The 18,435-nt window shown below is 51.0% G+C and overlaps 1 protein-coding gene across 2 annotated transcripts in view; it reads left to right on the top strand.

The window, feature by feature from the left end:
• The first annotated feature begins 323 nt into the window (after window positions 1–323).
• Steap3 (STEAP3 metalloreductase) overlaps window positions 324–18,435 on the top strand; it is a 54,461-nt gene continuing 36,349 nt past the window's right edge. Inside the window, exon 1 of one of the 2 annotated variants that reach the window (XM_006980946.4) lies at window positions 324–555. In XM_006980946.4, coding sequence (XP_006981008.1) covers window positions 450–555 — 106 coding nt within the window. In that variant the 5' untranslated portion in view covers window positions 324–449. Of the gene's footprint in view, window positions 556–3,939; window positions 4,050–18,435 lie in introns of those variants that run through there. The other variant, XM_006980947.4, reaches the window with a different exon arrangement.

Raw genomic sequence — 18,435 nt, 5'->3', positions numbered from 1 at the left:
TCACTGTGTAGACCAGGCTGGCGTTGAACTCTCGGAGCTCTGCCTGCCTCCGCCTCCCAGGGCTAGGATTAAAGGTATGTGCCACCACATCCAATTCATTTTGCAGAGTTCCCGAAGTAGCACTTGTTACCAGCTCAGCTCAAATGTCACTTCCCTTCTCCCCTCCTCCTTTTGCAGGGTCAAGTCCCACGAGGCAGAGGACAACAGGGCTGGGGAATCACAACCTTCATACTGGAGGCTTTTTGTCCACCTTTGAACTCAGCCTGGTTGCAGATGACCTGAGGCCATTGACCAGCACCTCCACATCCCACCAGGTCCTGGGCGGGGCTGTGACCTGATTGTTTGGAGCTTGGTTTATACCCGTTCACCACTGCTCCAGCGGTGGGTGCAGTCAGCTCCAGCCACCCAGCCTGGGGGGCCCAGCTTCAGAAGAGCAACATCACACAGACATGGCTGCCCAGGCCCACGGTCAGCAGGGCTCTTGCCCCACCCTCCCCACACAGGGCTGTGGAGAATCACCAGAGAAGGAGGCCAGCGCAACCTACTCTAGACCTGGTGAGCCGGGGTCTGTGGGGCAGGGAGGAGGCAGGGCATGGCAGAAGTACAGAGTGTCCTAACCAGCTCTCCCAGCAAGGGCTCATTCCTGCTGCTCAGGCTCCTTTCTCAGGAACCCCAGAAGTCCATGTAGGCATGCTTCCTCCAAGGAAGTGCACACCCTCTTTCCTTTTCTTTTTGTACATGTGTGGGTTCATGCCTGGTGTGTGTGTGTGTGTGTGTGTGTGTGTGTGTGTGTGTGTGTGTGTGTGTGTAGACAAGAGGCGTCAACCTCAAACGCCATCTGCCTGGCTTTCTTTTGAGTGTCTTAGCCAGAAGCTCACTGGGTTTAGCTAGGCTGGCTGGCCAGAGAGCCCCAGGGATTATTGGTTTCTGTTTTCCTGGAGCTGGGTGCACCTCTAAATCTCCCAGCCTCCACGTGGGTCTGACACATCTCCATGCTTAACCACAAGCAAGGACTGTTGATTATACATAAAAGTTTTGTACCAGGGAGTATCTTGGGCTACACAGTGGGTTCAAGGCCAGCCTGAGATACATGAGACCCTGTCTAAAAAAAGTTCACTTCAGTAGAGGAATAGAAAGAGGCAATTTAGGCGGTGGTGGCACACGCCTTTAATCCCAGCACTCGGGAAGCAGAGGCAGGCAGATCTCTGTGAGTTCAAGGCCAGCCTACACCACAGAGCGAGATCCAGGACAGGTGCAAAACTACACAGAGAAACCCTGTCTCAAAAAAACCAAAAAAAAAAAAAAAAAAACCAGAAAAAGAAAAAGAAAGAAAGAAAGACAGACAGACAGAAAGAAAGAAAGAAAGAAAGAAAGAAAGAAAGAAAGAAAGAAAGAAAGAAAGAAAGAAAGAAAGAAAGAAAGAAAGAAAGAAAGAGGCAATTTATGCCATAGCAGGGCAGCAATCAGGGTGCAAGAGATTGGGGGTATACTCAGGGTGATTTCTAGTGTCTCATAATCTTACAGTATTGAGTGATACACAGTATTAGTTCACAATAAGGAGTCTACCTTATGTATACAGGTATGTGCTTATATGTGGAGGCCAGAGGTCAACCTTAGGTGTTGTCCCACAGGATGCCACCTATCTTGTTTTTTAAGGCAATGACTTAGAGCTCACCAAGTAGGCTGGCCAGTGAGCCCCAGAATCTGCCCATCTCTGTCTCCCCGATAGTGACATTACAAACTTGTATTGTTACGCCTGACTTTTTTATGTAAATTCTTAGGGATCAAACTCAGGTCCTCATGCTTGCCAGGCAAATACTTTATTGACTGAGCAGTCTCAACTTCCCTAGGCAGATTTTCAAGATCAGGCCATCTCGGCCATCGTAGAACTCGACACTGGTTCTTGTCTGCCCAAGGCAGGCCTGGCACTTTGTCTGGACCCTGGAGCACTGAATAACCTGAATGGATGAGAACTTTTAAGAACGGCCATGGGAACTCAGAGATGTGTCTGCTGGGGCATATTTGGACACTGGGACCCTTGAACAAGGCTAGAGAGGGTCTAGGCCCTGGGGCAGACAGAATAGAGAGCTGGGGAGAAGCCTTGAGGAACAATGAAGGGATCCCCTAGGCAAGAGGAAGGTCAAGATGTTCTTGGGAGCTCTGAGCTGCTGGGGAAGCTGAGAAACCCGGGAAGACCAGCCTTCCCTCCACAGCGAGAGCTCTGCTTCTTTATCTCACTGTACCTTTAAGGGAAAGAAAAAATGCTTTCTTGTATGTGTACATAAGCTTGGACAGTACACACGTGGAGGTCAGAGGGCAGCTTTTAGAGGTTGGTTCTCTTCACTTTGCAGGTCGCAGAGACTGAACTGAGGTTGATATGGGCTACCTTTACCACTGAGCCTCCTCGCTGGCTCTCCCTTGATGCCTTTAAGCATCTGGTTTAGGGCCATTCTGGGGGCCCACCCTCGTTACTTCTGGCCTCTCTAAATCTTATCTCCCTGAGCCCCTGGGGTTTCCTGGAAAACAGGATTCTCAGAATTCCTCAAAGTGACTTCAGTTGAGGTACGGTTCCTCACACCTGTAATCCCTGCTGTGACAGGATGTTTGCCGCAAGTCCAAGGCCAGTCTGGGCTACTCGGGGAGGCACTGTTTCCAAAACAAGGGGCTGGGGAGAGGGTCCAGCTGGTAAAGCATTGCCGTGCCATCTTGAGGATCTAAGTTCTGGTCACCCACATAAAAAGCCAGCATGGTGTACTTGTAATCCCAGCACCGGGGAAAGGAGACGGGAGGCTCCCCAGGGCTCCCCAGACATCGTAGCCTAGCCAAATCGGTGAGCTCCAGGTTCTTCCAGGGACGCTGTCTCGGAAAATAAAGTGGAGAAGCAATTGAGGGAAAAGACCTCACATTAATCTGTGGCCTTCACACACATACAAGCACATTTGTGCATGCACCCCTGTTCCCCCCCACACACATGTGCACACATACAAACACCTCTGTAGGTCCCTGACCCTCCCATGTGCACTGCAAAAGTCAGGAATATCCTTCTGATCTCTAGGAATGTCCCAGAAAGTGTCCCAGGAGTCGGGAAAGCCACAGTCCCACTTCCCATAAGCAGAGTGTGAAGTTAACGCCCCCAGGGACCTCAGTAGGTGAGGCCACAGGGTAAGTCTCAAAGGACATGCTGTGCCCTAGTGTGTTGCTGTACAGCAAACGCCGATGTGGGCCCTGTGGGGGAGGGGCGTAGCATCAGGCAGTGTCCCAGGGCAGGGGACACCTTTGACAGGGAAGGGTGACATCCTGGAACTCAGAGGTGTGTGTAGGGTTCTAGCTTAGCCAGTAGTTCCCAGGGACCAACACAAAAACCAACGGGCCTTGAAACCTGCGGACTTCCGAAGGCAGGTCAAAAGTCATCTCTAAGGGGCGCAGGAGATGGAAATGTGATGCAGCTACAGTCAGCCCCCCCCCCCCCCCCGGTTGTAAGCCTGCGCACCCTTGCTGCTGTTCTGGCTCTCACTGCAGAAGAGGGAAGAAACCCACCCCGACTTGTCACCTTGGGCTCTGCCCACCTGTGCATCCCCAGTCTGCCGCCGAAACTACCGCTTTGACCTTGATCATAAACCGCACTTGCATTTGAAGTGTTCTTCAAGTGGGGGAGGCGGGCAGAGGTCATCCTGTCTTCCCCACCCCCTTCTCCTTAGCGTGTGGGGGGGGGGCGGGGGGGGATCTGTTCTGCTCACTTTACTGTGGGCAGACCAGGAAGTGACAAGACCGGCCCTGAGACTCCCTAGGGGAACGGAGGAGGATGGTGGCTGGTGGCTTCCTCCACTTGCAGTGCAGGGCGGGGACCGAGGGCCTTGCACTCCGCGATTGAGGGCGGGAGGGGTGGCGTGGCTGGATAAGCGGCCGCGAGCTGGCGGGTGGCCACCACCCGGCCAGGTCCGGCCCCACGGGCGGGCGGGGCACGAGGAGAGGAGGAGCCTGAGGCCGAGCCACCGCCTCCGCCGGCGACCTGCAGCTACCCTGGCTCCTCCAAGCGGCCGGCGGCCGAGGTGAGTGACCTTCTCCAGGCTCGGGTGTCGGAGGCAGTGAGTGTACTGTCCCGGGGACCCCTGGTGCGCGCCTGCTCTGATGCACCCCGAGCGATCGCTACAGGTCGGGTAACCTAGGTCCCCTAGGATCAAGCCACGTGAGTCTGGTGGCAGAAGATCCCAGCGGGGTGGCCACAGACAAGGGGGAAGAAGGCGTCCCTCTGAGCCCATGTTGCACTTGTCAGCCACCCTCCGGGCTCTACCACGGGTGCCACGTGCTCCTCCTTTTAGCTCAGCGGGTTTAGGCAAATCTGCCCAGTGCCCGCCTCTCTGCCCGCGGAGTCTTAACCGGAAAGTAATTCCTCTTGCCCCATTGAAACCTGGGAGCCGGTTGCCGGCAGGAGTGTAGTGGTAACTTTGGTCACTCCAGTTAGCTAAAGTGGAGGTTGTGTCTTGGGCTGCTTGGATCAAGAGGCAGCTTGTGCTGGTGGGGGGTGAGGGGTGGTACAGGGCACCAAGAAATCTAACAGGTGTTCAGAGTCACTTCTGAAACAGGCTCCAGAAAGAAGGGGCTCGTGAAATGCTGTAGGGAGGTATGTCTGCCGGGCAGAGTGCTGCTATAATCAGCAGCCAACATTTCTCAGGCACTTAGATGTGTGCCAGGCTGCTTGCTAGGGCCTCTGCATGAACTAGCCCAGCTAATCCTGGCAGCCAGGAGGCCCTGGCTTATCTCTGGTTATTCAGGAGGATGCCAAGCCTTCCAGGTCCTTGGCATTTTGCACAGACACACAGGTAGGTAGCAAGTCATAGAAGTTGCAGGCTTTCTGGACAAAGGGGTCTTCTAGAAGCAGGCCAGATCCTCAGAATATCTGGACAGCCCGAGGAATGCAGTGCTGGGTGGGCACAATGCCCACAAGACCAAAGGGCATGCCCTCTCAAGTCACTGCAAGGGCTATGTGTAGTGTGTGTCCGTGTTGAGGCCAGCGGTGGATGTTGGGTATCTTCCTTTATTGGTGTGCACATTTGAAAAGATAGGATCACTCACTGAACCTGGAGCTCACCAATTGACTAAGTTGTCTGGCCAGCAAGCCCAGGGAATCCCCCTGTCTCCACCTCTCGGATGCTGCCATTATGAGTGTGCACGGGTGCACTAGTTTGAGTTCTCGGCTTTCGAACTCGGTTCTTTGTGCTTGCATAGAAAACACATCACTGACTGAACCGTCTCCCTGGCCCCTGCAAAGGCTGTTAAAAACACAGATGACAGCCAGCTGAATCAGTCAGAAGTACAAGGAGGGCCCAGCTGTGTGTCTGTCTGTCTTACTCATCTCTGTCACCAGTGGCCTGCACAGGGGTTGGCAGCAAGCAACTGATTAATCAATACCTGATGGATGGATGGATGGATGGATGGATGGATGGATGGATGGATGGATGGAATGGGACAGACAATGTCACTGGGTGAAGTGGTGGGGGATGGGAAGACTTTTTTAAGGAGGCCTTGGAATGAGATTGTCAAGGGAGGCTATTGGCCTCAGGGCTAGCTGGGAGCTCAGGCTGGCCCAGCTGGTCACGTGGAGTTTGACCAGACCGCCCCAAGCCTGCTGAGGTCCTCCAGACATGGTCTGCTTAAGTGTGTATCTCTCCATCCTGAAGACACGAGACCCATGGATTCCCAGCCTGTCATGTCTTCTGTCCTTGTTTTATGGTTCTTCCTCCCTCAGCCTTATCAGAGACAGGGTTTCAGGGTGTTAAAAAGTGAAAGTTCTTGATCGAAGTCCAAAGCCGCAAGCCTTCACAGTGGATGGGATGAAGGCAGGTAACCGTTGGTAGGGGAGTCTGGCTTTGTAGTCAGCAAGCAGTGAGTCTGAATCTCAGCCAACACTGAAGTCTTCTGGTTCCCTGAACTTGGTTCTTCAATTGTTAAGCCTTGCCCAGGTCTTTGGACACTACATCCCCATAAAGCAGAGGGAGTGGTGCCCCCAGGCAGTAAATTATATAGCACCCCAGCATCAGATCCTTCCCTCTGCTCCCGAGGGTTTGAATATTAATGTTGTGTGTTTGTGTTCATGCCTATGCTGAGGTGCGTGTATATATGTGTGTGCATGTGCATGTGTGTGCTCACATGAGCATGAAGACCAGAGGTCAACCTCAGCTGTCATTCCTTAGAAGCATTCGTCTTGTTTTTCAAGACTAGCTCTCCCACTGCGCTGGGACTTACCAATTCAGGGAGGCTGAATGGCCAGAGAGCCCCAGGGTCTGCCGGTTTCCTCTGCGTCCCCCAGCTCTGTGACTACAAGTGTGCACCACCATGCCCTGCTTCTTTTATGGGTTCTGGGGATTAAACTCAGGTCCTCACGCTTGCAAGGCAAGTAGTGTATCAACTGAGCCATCTTCCCACGTCAGATCTGAGGATTCATCTGCTTGGACCTTCCAGGTTCATTTGCTCTCTGATAGACCACTGAGGCCCAGAGCGGATCCCCTTCTCTGTGACAGGGCTGGTCCTAGCTCCAGGCCCCTGGAACGCTTCTGAGAATCTGGATACCTGCCCCCAGCCTAGGAAGAGCTTCTCTGTACTTCACACTGTCTGCAAACCGAAACCTTAGTAGGCTGGGGCAGGGATGGAAGGCCTTCTGGGACTTGGGTTCTCGGCCTTCCGGCTGAAACTGGATCTGCCCCTTTCTGCCTTCCCTACCCCACAGAGTAGTTGGGGCTTTTTGGGTTGGGCAGGCTGGAGCTGAGTACCTTAAGTACTCTATGAAATTTCCCCAGTATCTGGACCAGCAATGGGCCTCTGGATTTAAAAGAGGGAAGATTGTCCATTTAGAACCTACATTTGCCCCTTTCCTCCTTTACCAAGGGATGGATGTGTGCCTCTGCTTTGTGATGTGTGAAGATGTGTGCGCCATGGTACACATGTGGAGACCAGAGGACAGCCTGGGAGACCTTACTGTTCTCCCCTTCTATCTTTACATGGTCATCAGGTCTTTGTGTTGGGCTGGTGCAGAAAGCATTTCATGCACTGAGCCATCCTACCCGCCCATATGCCTGTTTCCTACTCCTGTCCCACTAGTGAAACCCCATCCTAATCTGTGAGGTTGTGAAGGTTATGAAGTGGTGGACTCCCCATGTGATATTCAAATATCCAGTCAGGAAATCACCTCTTCTGCTTGGCCCCTCAAAACTGGGCCTACTCTCCATCCCATCTGCCTCTGAGAGTGCACTCGAGCTCATCACCCTTCTCCTCCTCAGCCTGCCCTGCACTGATGCCCTCCTGCCCGAAACGACAGTCCTCGTTCCTGAGTGGTTAGCTTCCACACACCCGAGCCTGGACCAAGCGGTTTATATACGAGCTCACTGTCCCTTGAGACTCTTAGGAGATGGTGTTCCTCCCCCAACCATGTGATTTTTCCAAGGGCAGGTTAGCCTCCAGCCTCTACAGCCCCAAACCTGACTCCTTTCTACTCACTCCATGCCTGTCCAAATCCTGCTTCGTCAATTATTCATTCAACTAACGTTTACAGACACTAACTTGATGCTGGGCCCTCAGACCAGCAGACTTGAGACTACCATTGTTGCACTCCCAAACTCATCCATGCCCTCTAGAACTCTGAATACAAGTAAGGGAAGGACTTATCTTCCTTTTGCCTTGCTCTCCAGAGCACTGCTTTGAGCAGATCTCTGTCTAGTTGCCCCTGCAGTATAAGAGCCCTTCCCACAATGCATCCCCACCTGTCACCTTGGTCACCCGCGGGAGCAGCCATGAATATCACTGTTCTGTGGTCAGGTGTCTGTCTGTCTGCTGCTCCATGCTGACAGCCCAGTGTTTAGACGTTACTTCCATGCTGGGAACTAAACACAGGGCTACAGTGTGCCAGGCAAGTCCTCTTCCACGGAGCGGCTCCCCGGGTCCAGTTGCTTGTTTCTGAGCCTCCTTAGTCTAAGCGATTAATCTGTACAAACAAGAAGACAGCCACAAGAGCATCACACTAGCCAGTGACACAAATTTGGGGAATATGAGGACAGTGAAGGATGGAGCTGGAGATCCCAGGTTGTGTAAAGACAGCAAGGCCCTCCTGGGGCCGGGGAGCAGGCATTGGACAGTGATCCCCCATACTGTAAGCACCTGATATTGGTAGGGTGGTTGTAGACTGTGGGGGAATTGATCTGTAGTTCTTTCTGGTAGGGCTTATGAAAGTGGCAGGACCATGGCAGTGAAGTCCACTGTCTCTGGAAGCAAACTTGTTCTAGATGGCTGTGATTCCAGCCCTCCTGGTGGAGTTGACCTGAACAGTGTGGGATGTCACATGGGGCCTGTGCTGGGGACAGAAATATACTGGAAGCATGTTCTGCCCAGCAAAATCGGTCCCCCCATGAAGACTGAGCTACTGTAAAAGATGAGGTAGTTGCTCTGGCTGGTCCTTGGAGACATGGCCCCAGACTGGAAGGGAAGGAAGCAGTGTGAGCCTGGTTGTCAGGGATCTTGATTGGGCTGGGGCTGGCCTTCTGGAAAGCCTTGCTCCTGGCAATCCAGGCTCTGTGGCTGGAAATGGAGACCATAATGCACCTAAGCTTTCAAGGTCTCCATGAGAAAAGCCACATGAGAGCAGGTGGAACCCTAGGAACTGGAGAGGGAGTGTGTCCGCTCCTTTCCGCTCCACCCAGCAGGTGTTTCTTCCTGGGGAAGTGTCCCTTCCGCTCAAAGCAGCTACTCTAAGGGGGCCTGGAGATCACACAGCACCCTTGACTGGGACACAGTATGCTAAAGGCCCCTGTGCTGAGTTGGGAATTCTGCCCCAAATCCTGCTGCCCCAGCTCTTTGGGTGATTCTGGGCTCACTGGTAATGGAGAGCTCTCCTTGAGCCCCACTAGCCCCACGGGTATCTTCCAACATCAAGCGAGCACAGCTCAGAATAAGGGACTGTGGGAAATGATGCATGGGTTTCCATCTTCAGCTGATGCTGTCCGGGGAACATGTGGTACCCCCCAGCAGCAGTGAGCAGATCCAGACCACAGGCAGACATGTACAAACAATAGTAGCTGAGTAACTTGTGTCTTTAAGGGTGCCCATAGTTACTGTTTTACTTAACGATCAACACATAGAGGGAACACTGGCGATGTAGCTCAGCTGGAAGAATGCTTGCTGAGCTCTGCCCACAGAACCACATAAGCTAGGCATAGCAGAGCGTGCCTGCAATCCTAGCACTTGGGAGGTAGAGGCTGGAGGATCAAGAGTTCAGAGTCATTCTTTACAACACAGGGGATATAAGGTCAGCCTGGTCTACATGAGACCCTCGGAGTGGGAAAGAAGCCTGTCTAAAGCGTGTGGTTGAACTCAAGTTCATACTCGGGGCCGCCTAAGTGCCGCTACCAACTGCTAACCCAGTTTTACTTGTTAATTCAGAGTGGGTACATGCCGTCTAGGGCTACAGGAGCTGATAGGTGCCTTTAATACTGTCCAACATCATGGGTTGGATCTCCAACCTCAGATGGAAGAGGCCAAGAGCAGGAGGGTCACAAGTCGGGGTGGAGAAGGAAAAGAACACAAACCAGTCTCTGTATTGGCCTGTGCTGGACCCCAGGAGCTGCCTGAAACCAGCCCTCAAGAGGCTTTAGCATTAGGGACAGGCGTAGAGGACTGCCAGACAGAGCGGGATAGGCCCCGCTCTAGTGGCTGGTCTGGGACGCTGAGTGCCTATCCAGAGCCTTCGCCAGATGGTGGGACTGCTGGTTCTCTGACAGGTAGAAGACAATCAGAGACGCCCACCCACAAGCCCAGACAGCATGATTCTCTTCAGCAATACAGAAGTTTTGTGAACTCTGGGCTGCCCTTGCAGCCTTGGAAACCAGCGGTAAGCCACCAGCAGCAGGTGGGGTGTGCCTTAATCTACCATTTCAGGTGAAATGCTCTTCTGATTGTAGAGCTGTCTGTCCGTCACTGTTCTGCTCTGGGCATCGTCTGGCACGCGGTGACAGAGAAGCCTCCTCCGTCAGCACAAAGGGCGGAGAGAGTTATCACTGAGCCGGTGACAGCCATGGTGAATGCAATGAATTACCCTATGAGAAATTGATCAGTTGCTACTTTCTGTAACCATTACGCTTGCTTTGTACCTTGAAGAGTCTCAGTGCCTCTGCCTCTGCCCCTCCACCCCTTCACGTTGGATGACATTTATTCATTTTATGCATCCTGGCTTCAGCTGGCCATCCTGCCTCAATTCCTGTAGCAAAGGCACTGGAGTCTGAGCCACTAATTACCACAGTGAGGTTTCCTCCCCAAACAGGAAGTCTCTGGCAGAATTGCTCTCTCAGGGCTCTCTCTAACCGAGCATCAGTCACCCCTCCCAGGCCAGTCCTGTGGCCAGCTGTAGGCAGGCAAGCTGAGAGGGGAGGTGTCCCAGTCACCCACACCCTGGAAGGCCCGTGGCCGCCCTCCTTCTGAAAAACCACAGTCAGTTTGCTGAAGGTGGACGCTTCGTGGCTTGCAGCAGCAGGGCTGTCTAGGGACTCTAAAACTTCAGAGCTCACCTGGAGGCCAGATGTCGCAGCTGCCTGTTGCCACCAGTGGTAAGTCTCATCAGGGCTCCAAGGTAGCCACCACACTCACTGACTAGGAGACCACCCTCTGGCCCCTGAGAGAGCAGTGATTTCCCGAGGGTTACACAGCCCCAGGCAGCGAAGAGCACAGCAGAGGGAGGTCTTGACAAAATAAAGCGGGGGGACTGTCTCCTGTGTACCTCTCAGGACCCCCCTTTTCAGGGAGGATGTTCAGGCAGTGAACACAGGAGCCTGTTCAGCGTGTGGGACTCCAGTTTCCAGATACAAAGCAGCAGCAGCTTTGTGGGTTTTAGTGTGTGTTGCTTAAAAGGAAAAAAAAAAAAAAGTTAATGTTCTTGATGTATTTCTGAGGAATGTGGGCCTGTTGGGAATTATAAATTTTACTTAATTGGTAACCATTTCTGCACTGGTTTATCACAGAAATGCTGGCTGCAAGTAATCGAACTGGATTTTTCTAGAAGGATTTGAAAAGCTAGATGTTTGTAAAAGCTCTATCAATTATTCATCTGCTTTTATTTTGCAGAGTGATGTGGGGAGAAAATTCTGTTTTGTATCAGACCAAACCTATGCATGAGTGTGTGTGTGGCCGGGGGGGGGCTGGTTTATGTGCATGAGCTTTGCTTTCTCTTTGGTGGGAACAAAACTGCCTTCTTTTAAAAAACCATAATGATTTTTATGATGTCTAAATAACAACTCCAGGTAGTATTACAAGAAATGTAACAGCAAAATGTTTGTAAGAATCCATCAGATAAGAGACATGCCCGCAGAGAAAACAGAAGCGTGCCACTTAAAATGTGTTTGACCGTCATTAACTGTTCTGTTTTGTTTGGAGTAGAGCCTCCTGCAGCCCAAGCTGGTCTGAACCTTTTATAACCGAGGATGACTTCAAACTCCTCCCACCCCTACCTCCTGTATTGGGATGTGGTGATATTGTGTTCCCCAATATATTGTGAACATTAATAAACTTATCTGGGGTCAGAGAACAGAACAGCCACTAGATATAGAGGCCAGAAAATGGTGGCACTCACACCTTTAATCCTAGCATTCCAGAGGCAGAGATCTGTCTGGATCTCTGTGAGTTCAAAGCCACACTGGAAACGGCCAGGTGTGGTGAACATGCCTTTAATCCCAAGAAGTGATGGCAGGAAGCAAAAAGGTATATAAGGCATGAGGACCAGGAACTAGAGCCTTTGTTAAACTTCTAGGCTTTTGAGAAGCAGTTCAGCTGAGATCCATTTGCATGAGGACTCAGAAGCTTCCAGTCTGAGGAAACAGGATCAGCTGAGGAATTGGTGAGGTGAGGTGGCTGTGGCTTGTTCTGCTTCTCTGATCTTCCAGCGTTCACCCCAATACCTGGCTCCAGGTTTGTTTTTATTAATAAGACCCTTTAAGATTCGTGCTACATGGGATGGCAAGCATACACTACCAGACAGTTTGTATGGCTCTGGGGATTGAACCCAGGGCTCCGTGTGTGCTAGGTAAGGCCACTCTACCAACTGGCCTGCATCTCCAGATCTGCCACCAACTTTAAATGCTTATTTGAGACTGGTGGCCTCTCTTTTCTCCCCTCACCTTGGGCCGTAGAAGTAGGGGCTGGGCAAGCCTAAGAGAGTAGGAAGGAGCGAGGTCCTGCGACTGAGCTAGCCTAGGATGGAGGAGAGTCCCACTTCACAGGAACAGCCAGAGGAACGACAGGGAAATGGTTCCCAGCAGCTCAGAGAGAAGGTAAAGGACTCGGGAAGCAAACAGACAGGAATTAGGACCTGATTCTGGCCAGGGTGTCATCCGTGACACCCACACACAGAGTTGCAGCCTCACCACCCAGGAGATGAGTTGGATGCCGAGATTAGATCAAAGCAGCTCTGGGTCCAGGAGGAAGTCCCTTCACCTGTCTGAGCCTTGCTTTAGGATGCACAAGGTGGAAGCAGTGACTGTCTTCTGTAGGTCGTTATCACAACATGTATCTGAGGTCATGATTGAGGCAGCGTAAATTGGCCTCCTCTTCTAATCCCTTCACATTTGATGCCGGGGATTTGGGATGTACACGTACCGAGTGCTGGGGTGTGCTGGCTGCCTCCCTCAGTGGCCTTTTGCCCCAGGGAAACCCTGCATCAGGGAAGTCATGTGGCAGAAAAGGGGAGAGGGAGTTGTCCCTGGGAATGCTTTCCTTCTGCATACATAGCAAGGGTGTAATTTTCACCCAGGCTGTGCAGGCGAGCCTCAGATTAATGATGGCTTGACGTAGGATCTTTCAGCTTACGGTGGTACAAAAACACTAGCATTCGGTAGAAAACATACTTCAAATTTTGAATTAGGGACTTTCCCCAGGCATTTTAAACTTACAGTATGATGTAAGTTTACAATGGATTTGCTGGCTGCAACCCTACCCTCAGTCAAGGAACATCTGTGTCTTCAAGTCTTTAAAATGAGCAAGGCTTATGTGTGTCACTTGTATACGTCTGTATGTCCACACATGTGAGATTATATATAATCACACTCATGTGGAGGTCAGAGGACTTTCTCAATCATTGAGGCGGGAGTCTGTCGCTTGAACCAACTGCTTCCCAAGTCCGCCAACCTTACCCGGGGATTCCCTGTCTCTGTCTCTGGGATTACAGACAGGCTGCCCCTCCTGTCTGATATTTATGTGGGTGGTGGGGATCTGAACTCTGGTCTCTAAGCTTTTATGGCATGCTCTTTACTCCTGAGCCATCTCCCCAGCCCAGAAAGACTTTATAGACGTTATTACTCCTGCCACCTGCCTGAGGGGTGTGAATTATTCATATCAAAGGGTGTTAGGTTTAACATTGCCATAAGTATGTGGGAAGGGATGAGGGGAGAGTACAGGCTTCCCAAGTCTAAGGGAAGGTACCTGGCACTGTACACTTGTTCCATCCCTGTGGCAGAAAGCCTAGGGCATCAGAGGACAAAAACATCGATTTTGTCTTAAAGTGCAACTGGGAGGCGTTTCCTCTTTAAAAATGAAGGCATGTGTGTTTACTGGTGTGTGTGTGTGTGTGTGTGTGTGTGTGTGTGTGTGTGTATGTGTGTGTGCTCCTGTGTGTGTGCTTGTGTGTGCTCACAGGTATTTACTGACATGTGTGTATGTGTGTGCTCACATTTGTGTTGACGTGTGTATGTATGCGTACTCATGTGTATTTGCACTAACAAGTGTGTGTGTGTGCTCACATGTGTGAGTTGGGGAGTTGTATATGGAGACCATAGGATAACATCAAGTGTCATCTTCAGGAGCTCACCAACTAACCCAGACCATCCTGTCTCTGCCTCCCTGTCACTGGGATTACGAGTGCAGCCACCACGATCCTCTTTGTATGGGCGTGCTGGGGGTCAAGTACGGTCTTCACACTTCTCTACCAACTGAGCCGTCTCCCCAGCCTCAGCAGCTGGGCCTTCTGTTGGGCCTTGTAATTGGGAATCCTAGTTGTAAACTTGACTAAACTTGGAATCAGATAATCCTGAAAGCTGCTGCATTATGCTGTGAGGGCTTTAGTTTGGTTTTGGCTGGTTTTGTTTGCTTGTTGGTTTGCTGAGACAGGTTCTCATTACGTAGCCCTGGTTAGCAAAGAACTCACCATGTAGACCAGGCTGTCCTCCATCGCACAGCTACCTGCCTGCCTCTTTCTCCAAAGTGCTGGGATTGAAGGTGTGTGTCAGCATACTAGGCTGTCGTGATCAGATTATCGAGTCAGGAGGACTCACCCTAACTGTGGGTGGCAGCCCAGATAAAGGGACACGGGAGAAGGACACTTGCTTTTTGCCTGCTACCCTCACTCTTGCTTACATGTTCATCCCCCACTGAGGCCAGAACCAGCTTCCTAGAGCTTCCACCATAGACTAAAGACCAGTGGCTCTCCAGGAGTCCTTCAGACTGTTACGGACAATTCGGGACTGCTGAGACACCCAGCTAGTAGACTGAGCAACTCGCGGATTCCTGGCCTCTCTAGCACAAGGTAGCCACTGTTGGATTACCTGGACCGCATCCTGTAAGCCAGTCTAAAAATTATCCTGATTCATTTCCTGTGAGGAACAAGTGACTCTGTACATAAAACCTTTGGCCATTTGTGGAAAAATATGGAAAATAATGAAGCTGGCCGGGTGACTTCCAGAATCTCTGGATAAAGTCACAAAAGATATAAGAATGAACTTAGTGGTAAAATTAAGCAGCTCCAGATGCGCACCAATGGGCTGAAGTTTGTTAGGTGTGTCCTGGAAGAAATCTCTCCAGCAGCCATAGATTTCAAGTTGCCGAAAATCAAAACCAAGCCCTCATCGAAAGGTTGGCTGACTTACATCAAAACCTCAAGCCCCAGCCCTGAAGGATGTCAGCAGTTTTAAGTGAAGTGCAGGTATTGGTTAGAAAGAAACCGGGACCTTGTGGCCCCGGGTGGAGATGTGTGGGAGGACCCCAAGGGGGCTGAGGGCATTGACTCTTCAGATCCCTTCATCTGAGGAAGTAGCCTCCCCACCCTTCGAGGATGTGCCCCCTCCTTCTGTTTCTGCAGTACTGCCCTCCTGCCCTCTTCACCTAGGAGAATTACCCCTGCCATGTCTGTAGACCAAGCAATGACCTTCCCTGTAGGAGATGCTGGGCAAGACAGTGCTGCTTAGTTCCCGTGAATCATTTTCTCTACACGTGTAATAGGACTCACAGCTAACAGGCTCCTACAGGTGAAACCAAGTGTGGTCCATAAAGGGGTGTGCTACACCAGTAGAGAACGGAATGACTTTGTTAATCCGTGCAAACAGAAGTCTGGCGAACTGTGTGAGGACGGACTCTAAGGGCGTGGGATAGTGATAGAAGGAACAAAAACCTGGGTCAGCCCGAGTTTGTAGATATGAATGAGTTCATTGAGCAGAGATTCTAGGTTTAAAATGGACCGTCATCTGATTAAAGAAAGTGCTGAGCATGGGAGCTCACATCCCCAGTCCCGGCACTCTGGAGGCAGAGGCAGGTGGATCTCTGAATTCCAGGCTAGGTAGGACTCCATCAGTGCTTCCCGACCCTCCCAATGCTGTGACCCCTTAGTACATGTTGTGTACATGTTGTGGTGACCCCCAACCACAAAATTATTTTTGTTGCTACTACATAAGTGTAATTTTACTACCGTTATGAACCGAAATGTAAATATCTGACATGCAGGATATCTGATAAGCAACCTCCAAAGGGATCCTGACCCACAGGTTGAGAACCACTGGACTACATAGACTGTCTCAAAAAAAAGGGGGGGGGGAGTTCATTTAATATGTTGCCTGAGTAGTTATCAAAAAATGGCCTACTGAGCACGAGCTGGAGATGCCTGATCCTTTGGCTTAGTGCTGGTGAAGGGATTTGGAGGCTTAGGGAAATTGGAATGCTAGCGTAGATCCACCGCAACACCTAATCCTCTGCAACGGAAGAGCCCAGAACCCATGCCCTTGACTAGTGCTGGAAGATGCACAGTGGCAGAGGAGCGCCAGCGCATCCAATGAGCTTCGTTGATGCTCCTTCCCTCGGGTCGGACCTAAGTGTGGAAGATGCTGATGTTCAGCGGACACTGGAAAACAGCGATGCAAAGAGATCTTTAGAAGGATTACGTAGACTAGTGCCACCATCAAGGACTTGAGAGGTGCAGGGGTGGGGGTTCTCACCACATCGCCCTTTAACTCTATTTGGTGGCGTGTATAGAAGACAGACGGGCTATGGAGGATGATGGCTGACTACCGAAAACCTAAGCAGTAACGCCAGATGCAGCTGCTGCACCATATGTGGTTTCCTTACTTGACCAGATTAACACGTCTTCTGGTAGCTTTTTCTTGTGCTTGTCCATAAGGACCACCAGGAGCAATTCGCTCTCAGCACCAGCAGTACATCTATACTGTTCTTGAGGTATCAAGGGAATGTTAATTCTCCAGGCCACTATGGTGTCATCATCCCTAAGCAGGTGAGCCTGGGCTGTATAAAAAAGCTAGCTGGAAAACAAACAAACAAACAAACAAAAAAACAAAAAACAAAAAACCGCTAGCTGAGGGGCCTGGAGAGACGGCACAGTGGTTAAGAGCACTGACTCCTCTCGCAGAGGACCTGGGTTTGATTCCCAGCTCCAACATGGCAGCTCATAACATTCGGTAGCTCCAGGTCCAGAGGTTCCGACACCCTCTTCTGGCCTCTGTAGTCACCCCACACATGTGGTGGACATATATACATGCAGGCAAAACATTCATATATATATATATATATATAAAGTAAATAAGTAAATATTTAAAATAGTAAAAGCTAGCTGACTCAAACCCCCCCCCAAAAAAAAAGGCCAGATGGTGGTGGCACATGCCTTTAATCCCAGCACTCGGGAGGCAGAGGCAGGCGGATCTCTGTGAGTTCGAGGCCACCCTGGGCTACAGAATGAGTTCCAGAACAAGCACCAAAACTACACAGAGAAACCCTGTCTCAAAAAAAAAGCTAGCTGAGCATGAGCCGGTGAGTAAGTCAGAGTTTTAGCCAACATTCTGTAATCCTCCATCTTCTACCTCAAGTTATTTTTTTTTTAAATTTTGTTCATTTTTATTTTATGTGCATTGGTGTTTTGCTTATAGATATGTCTGTGTGAGGGTGTTGGATCCCTTAGTACTGGAGTTACAGACAGTTGTGAGCTGCCATGTGGGTGCTGGGAATTGAACCCCGGCTCTTCTGGAAGAGCAGTCAGTGCTCTTAACCACTGAGCCCCCCTCCCCCCCCTTTTTTTTTTGTCTTTTCGAGACAGGGTTTCTCTGTGTAGTTTTGGTGCCTGTCCTGGAACTCATTCTGTAGTCCAGGCTGGCCTTGAACTCACAGAGATCCGCCTGGCTCTGTCTCCCAAGGCATGTGCCACCACCGCCCGGCTTCAAGTGCTTGCATAAGTTTATATTCTGACTTCCCTTAGTGATGGGCTGTGACCAGGAAGTGTTACCAAAGAATCCCTCTTCTCCCAGTCTTAGGGTTTCTGTTGCTGTGAAGAGACAGCGCAACTGGGGCTGGCTTACAGTGCCAGAGGTTTCGTCCATCATCACGGCAAGGAGCGTTACCAGGCAGGCAGACACGGTGCTGGAGAAGGAGTTGAGAGTTCCGCATCTTGACCCACAGTCAGCAGAAGGAGTCGCTGTGTACTGGGCATAGCTTGAGCATATAGGAGACCTCAAAGCCTGTCCCCACGGTGACACGTTTCCTCCAACAGGGCCACACCTCCTAATAGTGACACTCCCTATGGGCCAAGCATTCAAACACATGAGTCTATGGTGACCATTCCTATTGAAACTACCACACTCCCCAAGTTGCTTTTAGTCAAAGTGTCTTTGCTGTTTGTTTGTTTGTTTGTTTGAGACAGGGTCTCTCTACATAGCTCTGGCTGTCCTGGACCTCACTATGTAGATGAGGCTAGCCTTGATCTGCCTGCCTCTGCCTCCTGAGTGCTGGGATTAAAGGCATGTGCCACCATGCCTGGCTTTGCTGAGTCATGCCAACACATCTTATGGCAACAGAAAGCAAAATAGAACAAGACTTTTGAGTTTTGTTAGTTAGTTGGAGGGGAGGAGATTTGCAGGCAAAAGAGATTGATTCAGAAAACCAAACATGATCCCTGAGCTCTGATCAGGGAGGCACTAGAAACAAGGAAGGGGTGCCAGGTGGGGGGTGGGGGTCAGGGGATAAGCAGACATACATCTCCATTGGTGTCTCACCTGCTCAGGACCTCCTTGATCGGTGGAGACTGGGCTAACACTTCTTCCACCCCAAATGGTTACTATGCCCTGGCCCAGAAGCTCACAGACGTGGAAACCATTAGCTCATCATTCCTTAGCCTCCTTCCATTATATCCCACAGCGCAAC

The sequence above is a fragment of the Peromyscus maniculatus genome, chromosome 11, assembly GCF_049852395.1.
Source record: "Peromyscus maniculatus bairdii isolate BWxNUB_F1_BW_parent chromosome 11, HU_Pman_BW_mat_3.1, whole genome shotgun sequence".
NCBI lineage: Eukaryota > Metazoa > Chordata > Mammalia > Rodentia > Cricetidae > Peromyscus > Peromyscus maniculatus.
This window is presented reverse-complemented; position numbering and strand designations above follow the sequence as displayed.